Consider the following 16,804-nt stretch of genomic DNA (forward strand, 5'->3'; position numbering starts at 1 on the left):
GCCAGAGACACAATAAAATCAGGTCATGATAGCTAAAAACACTCCCTGTTCATAATCATGAATTCCCACATCTATTCATCTTTAGTAACCTAACTGGTTAATTAGGTGAGGAAGAAGAGAAATAGTATAAAAAAAGCAAACAATGCAGAAATCTTTGTTTTCAAAAATGAAATCTTGTCTACTTTTCTCCTAATCAAAGTATGTGTTTTAAGGAAAAATTGAAAATTATACATCACAAAATAAAAATCAGCTACAATCTTAACTGGTACAGATATTAGGGGATATTTATCTACATCTATTCTCTTTTTTTTTTTTTTTTTTGACAGGCAGAGTGGACAGTGAGAGAGAGACAGAGAGAAAGGTCTTCCTTTGCCATTGGTTCACCCTCCAATGGCCGCTGCGGCCAACACACCGCGCTGATCTGAAGGCAGGAGCCAGGTGCTTCTCCTGGTCTCCCATGGGGTGCAGGGCCCAAGTACTTGGGCCATCCTCCACTGAACTCCTGGGCCATAGCAGAGAGCTGGCCTGGAAGAGGGGCAAGCAGAACAGAATCCGGCGCCCCGACCGGGACTAGAACCCGGTGTGCCGGCGCTGCAAGGTGGAGGATTAGCCTGTTGAGCCACGGCGCCGGCCTACATCTATTCTTATAAATTCACCATATTTAAACATTTGTCTATCTTTAACACTGTGTTCATATCTCATTTTTTTTACATTTGTGGTTTAGATACTTCTATTTAAGCAGTACATTTCTGAAGTTTATTGTTTCTGTGCAAGTCAGATAGTTATTTCTTTTCTTTTTTTTTTTTTTTTTTTTGACAGGCAGAGTGGACAGTGAGAGAGAGAGAGACAGAGAGAAAGGTCTTCCTTTTTGCCGTTGGTTCACCCTCCAATGGCTGCCGCAACCAGCGTGCAACGGCCGGCACACCGCACTGATCCAAAGCCAGGAGCCAGGTGCTTCTCCTGGTCTCCCGTGGGGTGCAGGGCCCAAGCACTTGGGCCATCCTCCACTGCACTCCCGGGCCATAGCAGAGAGCTGGCCTGGAAGAGAGGCAACCGAGACAGAATCCGGCGCCCCGACTGGGACTAGAACCCAGTGTTCCGGCGCCACAAGGCGGAGGATTAGCCTAGTGAGCCATGGCACCGGCCCGTTATTGCTTCTTAATGGAGATTTAATTCTTTTTATATGTTGGTATGAATTTTTTAATGTACTGGTGTTTATACAATATAACATTTTTGTTATGGCATTATAAGAGTATTATTTGATTTCACATTTGTTTCAGATTATTTATATTTTATACAATAGAAGAATAACACATGTGATTTATTTGCAAAATAATTCTGTTCAGGATCAATTTTATGTCTATGCCCCCAATAATAAAGAATTAAACATAATATTCTCTTACTCCTGCATTTCTCCCAGTGCAGTCCAAACTGAGTATTTACACCCAAATGAACAGAATTAATTTTTGTCATCACCATTTATTTTGGAGGGGGGAACATGATGAGAATAGTACATTTTATTTATTTTTTTACATACAGTTATGGTTTTTATTTATGAGAAGATGCAGAAAGTCTCTAGAAAATGGAAACACTCAGGCATCTCAGATGGACATGCCCCAGTGTAGGGTCCTGGGGGACAACTTTTCAGATGCAGGGGCTGGGGCATTTGGCTGGAACCTGCAGGCAGCAGGCACACAGTAGGCATCTGAGAAGCTTCCTGCCAAGCCCTTTCCAGCCCTTGCTCTGGACAGAGGCAGCTGCTCAGGCTCAGGCTCAGGCTCAGGCTCAGGCTCAGGTGCTGGGACCTCTGGGATGACCAGGCCCCACTGCTCCTGGGGCAAGGGGTGGAGGACACAGGCACAGAGACCGCCTGTGGGGCTGGGTTGGAACCTGGGCTCCTCTCCTCTTGCACCTGTCCAAGGAGGGGAGATGCAAGCAGAGTGGCAGCAGCGGTAGAATCAGGCTCTGCTCCTGCTCGGGCTCAGGCTCCAGTTCAGGCATCTCAGGTGGTAGACCTCTTTTCTGGATGTGCCAAGATGTAGGCTACTGGGAGACCACTTTTTGGCAGCAGGGGCCGGGAGTTTGGCTGGGGCCTATAGGCAGCAGGCACACAGTAGGAATCTGAGAAGCCTCCTACCAAACCCTTTCCGGCCCTTGCTCTGGATAGAGGCAGCTGCTGAGGCCTCATCCTCCTTTGGCTCAGGTGCTGGGGCCTCTGCACCACTGGGTCCCCACTGCTCCTGGGGCAGGGGGTGCAGGAGGAGGCCACAGGTATGGGCTTGGGGGCTGGGCTGGCACCAGGGCTCTTTTTGTCTTGCAGCAGGGCAAGGAGGAGAGACACAAGCAGAGGGTCAGTAGTGGCGGAATCAGGCTCAGGCTCCTGCTCTGGATCAGGCTCAGGCTCAGGCTGCAGTTCCGGCATCTCAGATGGTAGAGCTCTTTTGTAGACGTGCCCCGATGTAGGGTCCTGGGGCACCACTTTTCAGCTGCAGAGTCTGGAGAGTTTGGCTGGGGCCAGGTTGGAGCAGGCACACAGTAGGAATCTTAGAATCCTGCTGCCAATCCTGCCAAACCCTTTCCAGCTTTGCTCTGGACAGAGGCAGCTGCTGAGGCCTTGGCCTGCTCAGGCTCAGGCTCAGGCTCAGGCTCAGGTGCTGGGACCTCTGGTCCCACCGGGTCCCCATTGCTCCTGGGGCAGGGGTTGGATGAGGTGGCCCCAGGGATGGGCTCGGGGGCTGGGCTGGACCAGGGCTCCTTACCGCTTGCTGCCATCCCAGGAGCAGAGATGCAAGCAGAGTTCAGCAGTGGTGGAATCAGGCTCTGGCTCCTGCTCGGGCTTAGACTCAGGCTCCAGTTCAGGCATCTCAGATGGTAGACCTCTTTTCTAGAAGTCTCTGACATAGGCTACTGGGGCACCAATTTTCAGCTTTGGGGCTATGGCTTTTGGCTGGGACCTGCAGGCAGCAGGCACACAGTAAGCATCTGAGAAGCCTCCTGCCAAACCTCCAGCCAAACCCGTTCAGGCCCTTGTTCTGCACAGAGGCAGCTGGGGCCTCAGCCTCCTCAGGCCCAGGCTTGGGCTCAGGTGCTAGGGACTCTGGCCCCACCGGGTCCCCACTGCTCCAGGGAAGGGGGTGGAGGATGTGGCTACAGGGATGGGCTCGGGAGTGGCCTGCACCAGGGCCCCTCTCCTACTGTAGTAGTGCAAGGAGGAGAGACACAAGCAGAGTGTCAGCAGTGGTGGAATCGGGCTCCGGCTCCTGCTTGGGCTCAGGCTCAGGCTCCATAAGGGATCTCAGGTGGTAGAGCTCCTTTCTGGATGTGCCCCGACGTAGGCTCCTGGAGGATCACTTTTCGGCTGCGGGTGCCAGGGCATTTGGCTGGACCTGCAGGTGGCAGGCACACAGTAGGCATCTGAGAGGCTGCCTGCCAATCCTCCTGCCAAACCCTTACTGGCCCTTGTTCTGGACAGAGGCAACTGCTGAGGCCTCAGCCTCAGGCTCAGGCTCAGGTGCTGGGACCCTGGTCCCACCTTGTCCCCACTGCTCCTGGGGCAGGGCATGGAGGAGGCAGCCACAAGGAAGGGCTCGGGGGCTGGCCTGGCACCAGGTGTCCTCACCTTTCGCAGCAGTGCAAGGAGGAGAGATGCAATCAGAGGGGCAGCAGTGGTAGAATGAGGTTTCAGCTCCTGCTTCCCATAAGACTCAGGCTCCAGTTAGGGATCTCAGGTGGTAGAGCTCTTTTCTGGATGTGCCCTGACATAGGCTCCTGGGGGACCACTTTTTGGCTGCGGGGACTGGGGCATTTGGCTGGGACCTGCAGGCAGCAGGCACACAGCAGGCATCTGAGAATCCTCCTGCCAAACCCTTACTGGCCCTTGCTCTGGACAGAGGCAGCTGCTGAGGCCTCAGCCTCCTCAGACTCAGGCTCAGCCTCTGGGACCTCTGCACCACCGGGTCCCCACTGCTCCTGGGGCAGTGGGTGGAGGAGGCAGCCACAGGGACAGGCTCAAGCTGGGCTGGCACCAGGGCTCCTTTTGTCTTGCAGCAGTGCAAGGAGGAGAGACGCAAGCGGAGGGTCAGTGGAGTCAGAATCAGGCTCAGGTTCCTGCTCTGGCTCAGGTTCAGGTGCTGGGACCACTGGCACCACCGGGTCCCCACTGCTCCTAGGGCAGGAGGTGGGGGAGTTGGCCACAGGGATGGGCTCGGGGACTGGGCTCGCAATGGGTTCCTCTTCACTTGCAGTAGTTCAAGGTGGAGAGATGCAAGCAGAGGGGAAGTGGAGGCGGATTCAGGCTCTGGCTCTGGCTCCTTCTCAGGCTCAGGCTCAGGTTCCATTTCAGGCATCTCAGATAGTTGCCCTCTTTACTGGACGTGCTGTGACATAGGCTTCTGGAGTATCACTTCTTGGCTGCGGGGGCTGGAGAGTTTGGCTGGGGTCAGTTTGCAGAAAGCACACCATAGGCATCTGAGAATCCTGTTGCCAATCCGCCTGCCAAACCCTTTCCAGCCCTTGCTCTGGACAGAGGCAGCTGCTGAAACCTCAGCCTCCTCTGGCTCAGGCTCAGGCTCAGGCTAGTTTCAGGCTCAGGTGCTGGGACCTCTGCACCACCGGGTCCCCACTGCTCCTGGTACAAGGGCTGGAGGAGGCAGCCACAGGGACGGGCTCAGGAGCTGGGCTGGCACCAGGGCTCCTTTTGTCTTGCAGCAGTGCAAGGAGGAGACGCAAGCAGAGGGTCAGCGGTGGCAGAATCAGGCTCAGGCTCCTATTTGGGCTCAGGCTCAGGCTCAGCTGCTGTGACCTCTGGTACTACCTGGTCCCCATTGCTTCTGGGGCAGGAGTTGGAGGAGGTGGCCACAGGGATGGGCTCAGTGGCTGGGTTTGCACCCAGGGATCCTCTTCAATTTCAGCAGTGCAAGGAGGAGAGATGCAAGCAGAGGGTCATCGGTGGTGGAATCAGGCTCAGGCTCCTATTTGTCTTGGGCTCAGGCTCAGGTGCTGGAAGCTCTGGCACCACTGGGTCCCCACTGCTCCTGGGGTAGGGGGTGGAAGAGGTGGCCACAGGGACAGGCTCAGGGGCTGGGTTTGCACCCAGGATTCTTCTTCTCTTGTAGCAGTGCAATGAAGAGAGATGCTAGCAGAGGGTCAGCGCTAGTGGAATCAGGCTCAGGCTCCTACTTGGGCTCAGGCTCAGGCTCAAGATCAGGCAGCTCAGGTGGTAGAGCTCTTTTCTGGACATGCCCCAAAGTAGGCTACTGGGGCACCACTTGTCAGCTGCAGGAGCCTGGGTGTTTGGCTGGGACCTGCAAGCAGTAGACACACAGTAGGCATCTGTGAATGCTCCTGCCAGTCCTCCTGCCAAACCCTTTCCAGCCCCCGCTCTTTACAGAGGCTCCTGCTGAGGCCTCAGCCTCCTCAGGCTTAGTTGCAGGGATCTCTGGCACCACCAGGTCCCCACTGCTCCTGGGGCAAGGGGTGAGTAGGCGGCCACGGGGATGGGCTACAGAAATGGGCTGACATCAGGGCTCCTAACCTCTTGCAGCAGTGCAAGGAGAAGAGACAGAAGTTGAGGGTCAGCAGTGGTGGAATCAGGATCCGACTCCTGCTAGGGCTTTGGCTCAGGCTCAGGCTCAGGCTGAGGCTCCAGTTCCGGCATCTCTGATGGTAGAACTCTTTTCTGGATGTGTCCCGACATAGGATCCTGGGGCACCACTTGTCGGCTGCAGGAGCCTGGGTGTTTGGCTGGGACCTGCAGGCAGCAGGCACACAGTAGGCATCTGTGATTGCTCCTGCCAATCCTCCTGCCAAACCCTTTCCAGCCCCTGCTCTGGACAGAGGCAGCTGCTGAGGCCTCAGCCTCCTCAGGCTCAGGCTCAGCCTCTGGGACATCTGGCCCCACCAGGTCCCCATTGCTCCTGGGGCAGGGGTTGGATGAGGTGGCCCCAGGGATGGGCTCGGGGGCTGGGCTGGACCAGGGCTCCTTACCTCTTACTGCCATCCCAGGAGCAGAGATGCAAGCAGAGTTCAGCAGTGGTGGAATCAGGCTCCGGCTCTTGCTCGAGCTTAGGCTCAGGCTCCAGTTCAGGCATCTCAGAGGGTAGACCTCTTTTCTAGAAGTCTCCAACATAGGCTACTGGGACACCAATTTTCACCTTCGGGGGCTGTGGCATTTGGTTTTGTCCTGCAGGCAGCAGGCACACAGTAGGCATCTGTGTAGCCTCCTGCCAATCCTCGTACCAAATCCTTTCCAGCCCTTGATCTGGACAGAGGCAACTGAGGCCTTGGCTTGACTCAGGCTCAGGCTCAGGTGCTGGGACCTCTGGCACCACCAGGTTCCCACTGCTCCAGGGAAGGCGGTGGAGGAGGTGGCTACAGGGACGGGCTCGGGAGTGGCCTGCACCAGGGCCCCTCTCCTACTGTAGTAGTGCCAGGAGGAGAGACACAAGCTGAGGGGCACCAGTGAAAATGTTAGGCTCTGGCTCCTGCTCGGGCTCAGGCTCAGGTTCCTTTTCAAGCATCTCAGTTGTTACACATCTTTTTGGGATGTGCCCAAATGTAGGCTCCTGGGGCACCACTTTTCAGCGGTGGAGGCTGGGGCTTTTGCCTGTGTCCGGCAGGCAGCAGGCACACAGTAGGGATCTGAGAATTCTGCCAATCCTCCCGTCAAACCCTTTCCAGAGCCAGAAAGGACAGAGGCAGCTGCTGAGCCCTCAGCCTCCTCAGGCTCTGGCTCGGGCTCAGGCTCAGGTGCTGGGACCTCTGGCACCACCGGGTCCTGGGGCAGGGAGTAGAGGAGGTGGCCACAGGGATAGGTTCGGGGGCTGCACTGGACCAGGGCTCCTGTAGTTGTGCAGCAGTGCAAGGTGGAGAGACGCAAGCGGAGGGTCAGCAGTGGTGGAATCAGGCTCAGGTTCAGGCTCAGTCTCAGGCTCAGGTTCAGGTGCTGGGACCTCTGGCCCCACCAGGTCCCCACTACTCCTGGTACAGGGGGTGGAGGAGGCAGGCACAGGGATGGGCTCAGGAGCTGGGCTGGCACCAGGGCTCCTGTAGTCTTGCAGCAGTGCAAGGTGGAGACACGCAAGCAGAGGGTCAGCGGTAGCAGAATCGGGCTCAGGCTCAGAATCAGGCTTGGAAAGTCTGGCACCACCGGGTCCCCTCTACTCCTGGGGCAGGGCGTCAAGGAGGCGGCCACAGGGACGGGCTCGGGGGCTGGGTTTGCATCCTGGGGTTCCTCTTGTCTTGCAGCAGTGCAAGGAGGAGAGATGCAAGCAGAGTGGCAGTGGTGGCGGAATCAGGATCTGGCTCTTGCTAGGGCTCAGGCTCAGGTGCTGGGACCTCTGGTACCATCTGGGCCCCACTGCCCCTGGGGCAGGAGGTGGAGGAGGCAGCCACAGGGACGGGCTCGGGGGCTGGGTTTGCACCCAGGGTTCCTCTTGTCTTGCAGCAGTGCAAGGAGGAGAGATGCAAGCAGAGTGGCAGCGGTGGTGGAATCAGGATCCGGCTCCTGCTAAGGCTGAGGTTCAGGATCCATTTCAAGCCCCTGAGGTAGTTCCTCTTTTTACTGGAAGTGCCATGACAGTTCTACTGGGGCATCACTTTTCGGCTGCGGAGACCGGGGCGTTTGGCTGGGGTCGGCTTGCAGCAGGCACACCATAGGCGTTGGAGAAGCCTCCTGCCAACCCCTTGCCGGCCCTTGCTCCGGACAGAGGTTGCTGCTGAGGCCTCAACCTCCTCAGGCTCTGGTTCAGGCTCAGGTGCTGGGACCTCTTGCACCACTGGGTCCCCTCTGCCTCTGGGGCAGGGGGTGGAGGAGGTGGCCACAGGGATGGGCTCAGGGGCTGCACTGGCACCAGGGCTCCTCTTGTCTTTCAGCAGTGCAAGGTGGAGAGATGCAACCAGAGTGTCAGTGGTGGGGGATTCACGCTTCGGCTCCTGTTCAGGCCTGGGCTCAGGCTCCATGTCATGCACCTCAGAAGTTATACTTCCCCCCAGGGTAGGCTCCTGGGGGACCACTTTTTGGCGGCGGGGGCCAGGGGGTTTGGCTTGGTCTGGCAGGCAGCAGGCACACAGCAGGATTCTGAGAATCCTGCCAAACCCTTTCCGGACAGAGGCTGCTGCTGAGGTCTCAGCCTCCTCATGCTCTGGCTCAAGTTCAGGCTCAGGCTCAGGTCCTAGGTCCTCTGGCTCCACTGGGTCCCCACTGCTCCTTGAGGAGGGTGTGGAGGAGGCAGCCACAGGGGTGGACCCGGGGGCCGGGCTGGCACCAGGGCTCCTCTCCTCAGGATGTTCTTCCGACTTGGGCTTGGGCTCCCGGCAGCCCTGGGGTGACATGGGCTCACAGTTGAGGAGGGCAGGTGCACTCCACACCTCCCTGAAGTTGGCATGTAGAGGTGCACCCTGTAGAACCAGGAAGTTGTGCTGCGTAGGCACGCCCACAGGGGCACTCTGCCTGTAGGGCCTCATCTGCTCCAGGCTCTGTGAATGTGTTTCCAGGGACAGGAACCTGGGCTGCCCAGAGCTAGATGTTGTTGAGGCTCCAGAGCTTGGGTAATTCTGGTCCTCTGGGTCCTTGGCAACCCCCAGGGACCACACCTGGGTCAACGCCTCATGCTCAAGTTCTTCCCCAATGGTGTTGAACCAGGGATGGTGTTTTGCTTCTTCTGCCGAAGGCCTCTCCCGTGGGTCCAAGCTCAGGAGGGAGCTCAGGAGCTCCTCCAGGGCGGGGCTGGCTGGGCAGGGCAGTTCATAGTAGCCCCTCCTGATATTTTGTGTAAGTTCCGCCTCATCCTCCCCGCTGAAGGGAACCGCCCCCGCCATCATAGTGAACAGGATGACACCAAGACTCCAGACATCTGCTGGAAAGGGGTCATAGCCCCCAGGTTGAAAAACCTCGGGGGCAGTATATAGAGGCATGCCGCAGGAGTCGTGCACCAACTCGCCCTCGGCCAGGTGGCAGCTGAACCCGAAGTCCGACAGTTTTATTCTGTGGTCGGAGTTCAGCAGCAAGTTGTCTAACTTGAGGTCCCTGTGGGCTACACGCTGGGCGTGACAGTGGCTCACGGCCGCGAGGATTTGCTTGAATAGGGCCATGGCCTTGGGCTCTGGCAGGCCGCCCCGGCCCATGACAAGATCATAGAGGGTGCCTCTGTCCGCCAGCTCTAAGACGAGGCACCGGTGACCCTGGACATGACAGACCTCTAGCAGCTGCAGGATGTTCTCGTGGTTGAGCAGCTGCATGATGCCAGCTTCCTTCTGCGTCTGCTTGATGTTAAAGGGGTCGCAGACATCTTGCCGGAACAGTTTGACAGCTACATTCTGCTGTCTGGACTCCTGGCGGGCCAGAAACACAACGCTGAAGCTGCCGTAGCCCAGGACGGACAGCAGCTGGAGCTCAGGCCGAGGTCTGTCTGCAGCCTCCTTGCTGTCACGGCTTTCCATTGTGATGGCACTCACTACACTCGCTCTCTACACTCTCTAACTTATATGTACACAAATACTAACTAATGACTTATCCTTACTATGATATCTAAAAAGGAAAAAGGGACAACAAGGGGACTCTCTATGAAAATGACTATATCAAACTATCTACACTAACTACTCTAATGAAATGCAACGGCAAGAATAAATACTCTCTAAACAAAACAGAACACAACAACCAGAAAAATTTTCAAAAAACGAACTCTAAATAACTATTCTAACACTATGAAATCTACCAACACTGCTTAACTAAAGGTGGGGGAAGCCAAAAATGACATAAAACTACAAACAAAGACAAAATGGGCAAAACAACAAATGGGTGGGAAAAAAAACAAACTAACACAGCATGGGGAAAAGGATAAACAGAACAAAAGACAAACAAATAAGCAAAATCGCACCACCACCACCACCAATCGCAAAAGCGGGTCCAAATCACTCAGGTCACTGCACTAGCTCCCTGGCAAAATGGACAAAAACCTGGGCTGGGCAGCCACTTATATAGGAGTGTGGAATTCCGTAACCATAGAGCTGCTTATGAAGTCAGAGCAAGAAATGGTCCAGTGGCAAAGCATGAATTTGTACTTGATGGCAGTTGGTCCTTGTGAAGTCAGTGCAGGCCAAGGACCAATCACAGCTACAACTAATCCTCGGGGCTTTTCTCAAGAACCTTCCACTTGACCCTGTTCACTATCTCTGTCAGTACTAGCATTGTAGTATGCTATTGTGGTCCCTACATATTGGTGCTCAGAAACATCTATTGAGTGATTTTAAATGTGTGGAGTAGCCATCACAGAGACAATGATACAAAATATATCAAATTAGGGTGTATGCTCTCTTATCAACACAACTTCTCTATTTCAGATCTCATATTTTCAGGTAGTACACCCTGAGTCAGGTAGAGCATTTTTTATAATCTGTTCTGACTTTGTCTAACCATAAATGTCTTTTTATTTTCTTTACACATTAATAGGAGCCTGAATAATAAAGCAGGAGTATATCAATTTACCCTGAAAACAGTCACATTTTTAATATTTTATTTTAAAATTTACTTAATTTTTAAAGTGAAAAATTTCATATTTGTCATATATACGTATTTAGGCACAGAGTGATCCTTCCCACCCTACTCATGCTAACACCATCCCTCCTCCATCCTTTCTTATTCTTTATTTTAATTTTTACAATGATCTACTTTGTTTTAAGGATTTATTTTTTTATTTGAAATTTATTTATTTATACAGAGAGGTAGAGGCAGAGAGAGACAGAGGTGTTCCATCTGCTGGTTCACTCTCCAAATGGCCACAATGGCCAGAGCTATGCCGAGCTAAAGCCAGTAGCTTCTTCTGGGTCTCCCATGCGGGTGCAGGGCTGAAGGACTTGGGCCATCCTCCACTGCCTTCCCAGGCCATAGCAGAGAGCTGGATCAGAAGTGAAGCAGCTAGGACTCCAACTGGCACTCATATGGGATGGCACTGCAGGCAGCAGCTTTATCTGCTACACCACCGTGCATGCCCCAATGATGTACTTTCAGTTTATTTTATACTTATAAAATTAGTCTTACACTAAGTACATAATAGAATAAATAGTAAGCATAAAATAACATTCACATTTTATGTATACATGTTTATGACATATTCTTTATCATCAAAACTCAAAACTTAAGAATATGTCATACTTGAAATTATTTTTGCATTATTTAGTGATGAAATAAAGTTTGTAGTCAACAGGTTACTTTTTAAAAATCTTGGGAATATTTTTAATACTATGACATTATTTTTGCTTTATTTGCTTAAATGAAGATCATCTGTGATTTAGAGCTATCTATGCATTCTTTGCTCTTGATATACACCATTTCATCTTTCAGTGCTGTCATATTTTAAGGGCATTTTCACTCCATTTCGAGGTGTTTTTTTTTTTGTTTTTTTTTTGTTTTTTTTTTGTTTTTTTTTTGTTTTTTTTTTTTTTTTTCTTGCTGGAACTCTTGACGGGGACATAAGGCAAGGAGATCAACCCTGAGGTGGGTGTGGCCTCAGCCCCCAACCCCAACCTCAGGGCAGGGCCAGGGCCGCAGCAGCTAAGTGGCACCCCTACCAGGCCCTGGCATCCGCTCAGGCCTTCGGGATTCTGCCAAAGCCCCGCACTTGGCCGCGGCTCTGATTCTAGACTGAGGCACCCCTTGCTTTCTTTTAAATAGTTACTTAAAACGCCCCCCAAAACAAAGCACAAACGTGAAGTAGGGGGCTGGTGGGAACAGGCAATCGCATGTGTCTGAGCTGGGGATGGCAGCAGCCTGGGCAGGGGACCGAGAGGCCGCCCAGGGCTTCGACCTGGCCGGGTTCCGCCAGCATCTTCCGGCCCTGGCGGCCCCAGCTCCATCCTCTTCCCGCAAAAGGCAGAGCCCCGAGTGTGCTGGCCACCGCGAAGCAGCAAGCAGAACTGCTCAAAGCCGTCGGGCAGCGAAGGCGGCGGCTCCTCCCGGCGGGCACAGGGCTGGCTGGCGCCCTGCTCCTCCTCGCCGGGTCCCTGGGGGTGGCAGAGGCGCGCGGCCGCATATTAACTGATTTTTCAATGTAAAGCAAATGTGCGTTCCTAGGATCAATTCCACTTGGATAGGATGCATTTTTCTTTTACTATTTCACTAAATTATTTCCTAAGATTTTGTTAAGGAATTTTTATATTTTTGTTCAAAAGGGACACTCACTAGTATTTTGCACTTCTTGTAATGCCCTTTCCAGATTTTTGTATAGGATGTTTTACTCTCTTAAAACGATGTAGTATGTTTTCAGTCTTCTTTTTCAGAAAGATTTTGTGTAAGATTGGTATTAATTACTTCTTAAAGACTTGATAGAGAGGGGGTGTCTGGTTCAGCAGTTAAGATGCCAGATGTAATGACGCCATCCCATATCAGAATGACTGGGTTTGTGGGCCAGCGCCGCGGCTCACTAGGCTAATCCTCCGCCTTGCGGCGCCGGCACACCAGGTTCTAGTCCCGGTCAGGGCGCCGGATTCTGTCCCGGTTGCCCCTCTTCCAGGCCAGCTCTCTGCTGTGGCCAGGGAAGTGCAGTGGAGGATGGCCCAAGTGCTTGGGCCCTGCACCCCATAGGAGACCAGGATAAGTACCTGGCTCCTGCCTTCGGATCAGCGCGGTGCGCCGGCCGCGGCAGCCATTGGAGGGTGAACCAACGGCAAAGGAAGACCTTTCTCTCTGTCTCTCTCTCTCTCTCTCACTGTCCACTCTGCCTGTCAAAAATGAAAATTAAAAAAAAAAAAAAAAAAAAAAAAGAATGACTGGGTTTGTGTCCCAGCTCTGCTCCCTGGTCTACCTTTCTGTTAATTGCATCCTTGAAGGTAGCAGGTGATTGCTCCAATGGCCGGGTCCCTGCAACCCACCAGGGAGAACCGGATTGAGATCCAGGCCCCTGAGTTTGACTTGGTCCACACCTGGCTCTTGAAGCTTTCAGGAAGTGATTGGGGGGTAGAAGATCTCCTTTTGTGTCTGCCTTTCAAATAAAATTCAAACAAAAATATTTTTAAAGGAAAGATTTAATAGAATTTACCTGGGAAGGTGCTGTATTAAAGTGTTTTATTTGTGGGAGTTTGATATTATAAATTCATGTCATTACAATGTAAGCTTCCCTCAATCATTTTAAACCTTTCTTCTTTCCGATTTAGAAATTTGAAGCTATGAATTTCCCAACTGATACAGTTTAACTGCACTTTACAAATTTTGGTCTATCATATTTTCATTCCTTATCAGTTCAATTTATTTTCTCACTTTTATCTTGAATTTTCCTTGACCTCTGCAATATCTAAAATGCATTGTTAATTTACAAATATTTGTGAATTCTTAATATATTGGTTTTGTCATTGATTCCTAGGAAGGAAAAATTTAGCAATAGATGATTGCATACTATTGTTTTCTAGGAAAAAAAAAATGGAAGGTGACCAGGTCAAATCCCTTGTAAACACAGTAAGGAATGATATTGCTGGTTGGAGAATGAGTATTTATGGAAAGCTCTTTAGTAGTCTAATTATGATTTGTTAGGATAAACGTATCTTAAAATCTGTGGCTGTCCAGCACATATTTTCTCCAAAATGTTGCATAAGCTATGCAAATAGAGGATAAACAATGCTATTTTACTTCTATTCCTTCATTTTGCAATGATCTTTTCTTTACACATTGGTGACTTTCTGACATGTATCGTTTTTATGCACTTTAATGAGCTGCTTTTGACATTTCTTAGAATGCAGAAATGCTGCTGATGAGTTCACTTGATTATTATTTGTTTGCGAAATACTTCTATTTCCCTTTGTTTTTTATGCATTTCATTGGGTATATATTTAAAGGTTGGCAGGGTTTTTTGCTTACGTGGATTCTGATGACAACTTCTCTTTAATTCTTATCTTTGTTCCTCAAAAAGATCAGACTCTAGGGAGAGGGAGAACTCTAAAGATTTTCTCATTGCCCTTGATTTTTGTAGCTTGAATATCATATGCCTATATGTAGATTTTGAATGAATATACAGTAGCAAAGATATGCAACTTCTTGGTGTGGGAAATTATAAGACTTTCTTGAAGACATTAATAACTGGAGAGATGGAGACCAACATCATGGCACAGTGGGTTAAGACACCACCTGTGACCCTGGCATCCATATGAGCACCAGTCTGAGTGCCAGCTGCTCCAATTTCCAATCAGACTCCCTGGTAATGCACTTGGGAAAGCAGCAGAAGGTGGCCCAAGTACATGGGTCACTGCCACCTAGATGGGAGGCCTGGATGGAGTTCCTGGCTCTTGGCATCAGCCTGTCACAGCCCTGGTTGTTGCGGCCATTGGGTGACTGAACCAGCAAATGGAAGATCTCTCCCCCCCCACTATGCCTTGCAAATAAATAAATCTTTACAAAAGTAAATATCTAAAATGCATTGTTTTGTTTCAAATAAATTTTACAGAAAATACTGGAGAGCTAGATATGCTATGCTCTTAGAAAACAAGATTAAATATTTTTTAAAAAATTATTTATTTAAGAGGCAGAGTTACAGAGAGAGAGGGAGGGAGAAAGACACAGAAAGAGCTATTCCATCCGGTGGTTCACTTTCCAAGTGACTACAATGGCCAGAGCAGAGCTGATGCAAAGCCAGAGCCATCAGCTTCTTCCAGGTCTCCCACATGGGTAGAGTGGCCCAAGAACTTGGGCCATCTTCTGCTGCTTTTACCGGCCCCAAGACTAAAAGTTTTTTTCCAAAGAAATGTTTTATTTAATGAGCACAGATTTTGAAGTTACCAGTTCTTCTCAGATCTATAGACTTTGCTTACATCTTGAAAAACTAGTTCTAAAACTACACAGAAAAGCAAATACGTAAGAATAGTTCACATATAACTGAAGAGGAAAAAAAGTCTCTTTTTCTCCTTAGTAGACATTATGACTATAAAAAGGAGAGTAATTAAGATAATTGGCACAAAATAATCTAGGTTAACTAAAAATAATTCTAGAAATACACCCACCTAAAGAGATTTTAATACAGTGACACTTGTCAGTAGAAAGAGGACCTGGTTTTGGGAGGAATTCAATAGAGAAAGCTAGTTCTTCTTTAGGTAATATATAAAATATATATTCTATATATTCTATTCTATATATTCTATATACACATATATACATATAATTGAACAATTATATAGATGTAATTGAATATCTCAGTAATATATGCATATATATTATATATTACATTATATATAATTTATTAATATAATATTATATATTATAATGTAGTATATGTGTGTGTTACATTTACATATTATATACATATATAATAGATATACATATAATTGAATAGTTATATATAATTTGAATATCTCAGTTATATATGTAGATATATTACTGAGATATTCAATTTCTACCTTTGTTTCAAGTATGTTCATGATTATTTGTTATGTATGTATATATATCATGTATATGCATATATATGTATATATACATATAATACATATGCAACTAGACATATATAAACATATTACTGAGATATTCAATTTTTACCTTTGTTTCAAGTATGTTCACGATTATTTGTTAAAGCATAATAAATAAAATAAAAAGCATAAATAAAGCATAATAAATAAATAAAGTATATTTTTCAGATAATTCTAATATCCGTGTCCTTCGACATCTATCAATTTGCATTTTTTTTCCTTTTGTTAAAAGTCTTCCTGCTTCTTAGATGTTGGTGAATTTTCAAAAATTGAAACCTGGACATGTTAGGGTTCTAACATGAATCGCTGAATCATACTTAAATGTTTAACTTAAATGTTTAATATCCTGTTTTAACTGATCTAACATCACTCTCACAGGTGAAGCAGGAAGGTGGCACACCATTACAGCCATGACATGGTGGAAGTTCAGGTTCTCCCTTTGGCTTCCGTTTGTACTGATACTTCCCTGGCTGGGAGAGGGTAGAGTGATTTATTGCTGCTCCCACACAGACTACACATGGGAGGGGTGGGTGGGTGAAGCATGAACTTCCTATGGTAGGGGATGGTGAAAGTCATGATGTTTTGCTAGGCTTCCCATCCCAGCAGAGACGGGGAGAGGTTTACCCCTGGGTGGGGACTGAGATCCAGGGTGCAGCATAATCTCCTAGACACAGAGGAGGATGGCTCATTGTGGTCTGGCAGAGATGAAACTGTTCTCCTTACTTGCCTTCCTCTAACACAACCCTGGCCTGGCACAGGGGCTATGTTGTACCATAGCCAGTATGGAAGTCTGCGATTTCCAAGTGACAACTGTTATTAGGTCACAGTGGAACCAAGGTGTTTCTGGAGTGTTTAGCTGAAGAAGACTAGCTATTATCTGAGAGCATTGTGCCTTCCTAGGCCATCTCTTTTCTTCCTCTTTTGCAAAAAGATAAACTTTTGTTGGGGACTTTGCCTATACCTATACTATACTTGTTAATGTTTCCCAGTTATCATCATCTTTAGAAATTCAAATCTGGTTCATATCCAAAATGGCATGTTTAATAAAGAGAAGACCAAAGGAGCTTATCACCATGTCGCTTCTTAATTTCACCATGTTTTCCAGTCCTATAATTTCATTTATGTATAATTTTCAGGGTCTTTAGTTGCAGTTAACAGGAGGAATAAGGGAAAAGAAACTACATTTTTAAAAAATCTATTGTTTTTTCTTTTTTCCCCACTGGAATTTCATAAAAACCTATATAGTAGCTACTTTCTACTCGTTGATTTATTTTCTAGATCAAAGGATCAATCTTTCTGTTCCTTGCCTTTTGAAATGTTTCATTTTACATTGGGCTTTGTGTATACAAGAGAGGCCTTTCAAGTG

At 49.2% G+C, this 16,804-nt stretch overlaps 1 protein-coding gene and 2 long non-coding RNA genes across 6 annotated transcripts in view; 1 reads left to right on the plus strand and 2 right to left on the minus strand.

Annotated features, from left to right (window-relative positions):
* The window catches only part of LOC138848879 (uncharacterized), a 126,768-nt gene that overhangs the window by 70,474 nt on the left and 39,490 nt on the right, over positions 1 to 16,804 (plus strand). The window lies entirely within an intron of this gene.
* The window catches only part of LOC138849019 (uncharacterized), a 60,578-nt gene that overhangs the window by 9,287 nt on the left and 34,487 nt on the right, over positions 1 to 16,804 (minus strand). The gene's annotated exons all lie outside the window — the stretch shown is intronic.
* Positions 823 to 11,370, minus strand: LOC100356443 (uncharacterized). The gene is made up of 3 exons (XM_089328379.1): positions 5,986 to 11,370; positions 5,534 to 5,749; positions 823 to 5,303 (listed from the first exon to the last, which is right to left on the minus strand). Exon 1 carries the CDS (start codon positions 9,436 to 9,438, stop codon positions 7,582 to 7,584), a length of 1,857 nt encoding a protein of 618 aa, XP_089184505.1. The 5' UTR covers positions 9,439 to 11,370; the 3' UTR covers positions 823 to 5,303; positions 5,534 to 5,749; positions 5,986 to 7,581.

The sequence above is a fragment of the Oryctolagus cuniculus genome, chromosome 3 (genome assembly GCF_051225735.1).
Source record: "Oryctolagus cuniculus isolate XC-2025 breed Fujian yellow rabbit chromosome 3, ASM5122573v1, whole genome shotgun sequence".
Taxonomy (NCBI): Eukaryota; Metazoa; Chordata; class Mammalia; order Lagomorpha; family Leporidae; genus Oryctolagus; species Oryctolagus cuniculus.

Bases quoted from the DNA above. Each gene is read 5' to 3' on its own strand.
- LOC100356443 (XM_089328379.1), bottom strand. From the start codon at position 9,438: ATGGAAAGCCGTGACAGCAAGGAGGCTGCAGACAGACCTCGGCCTGAG.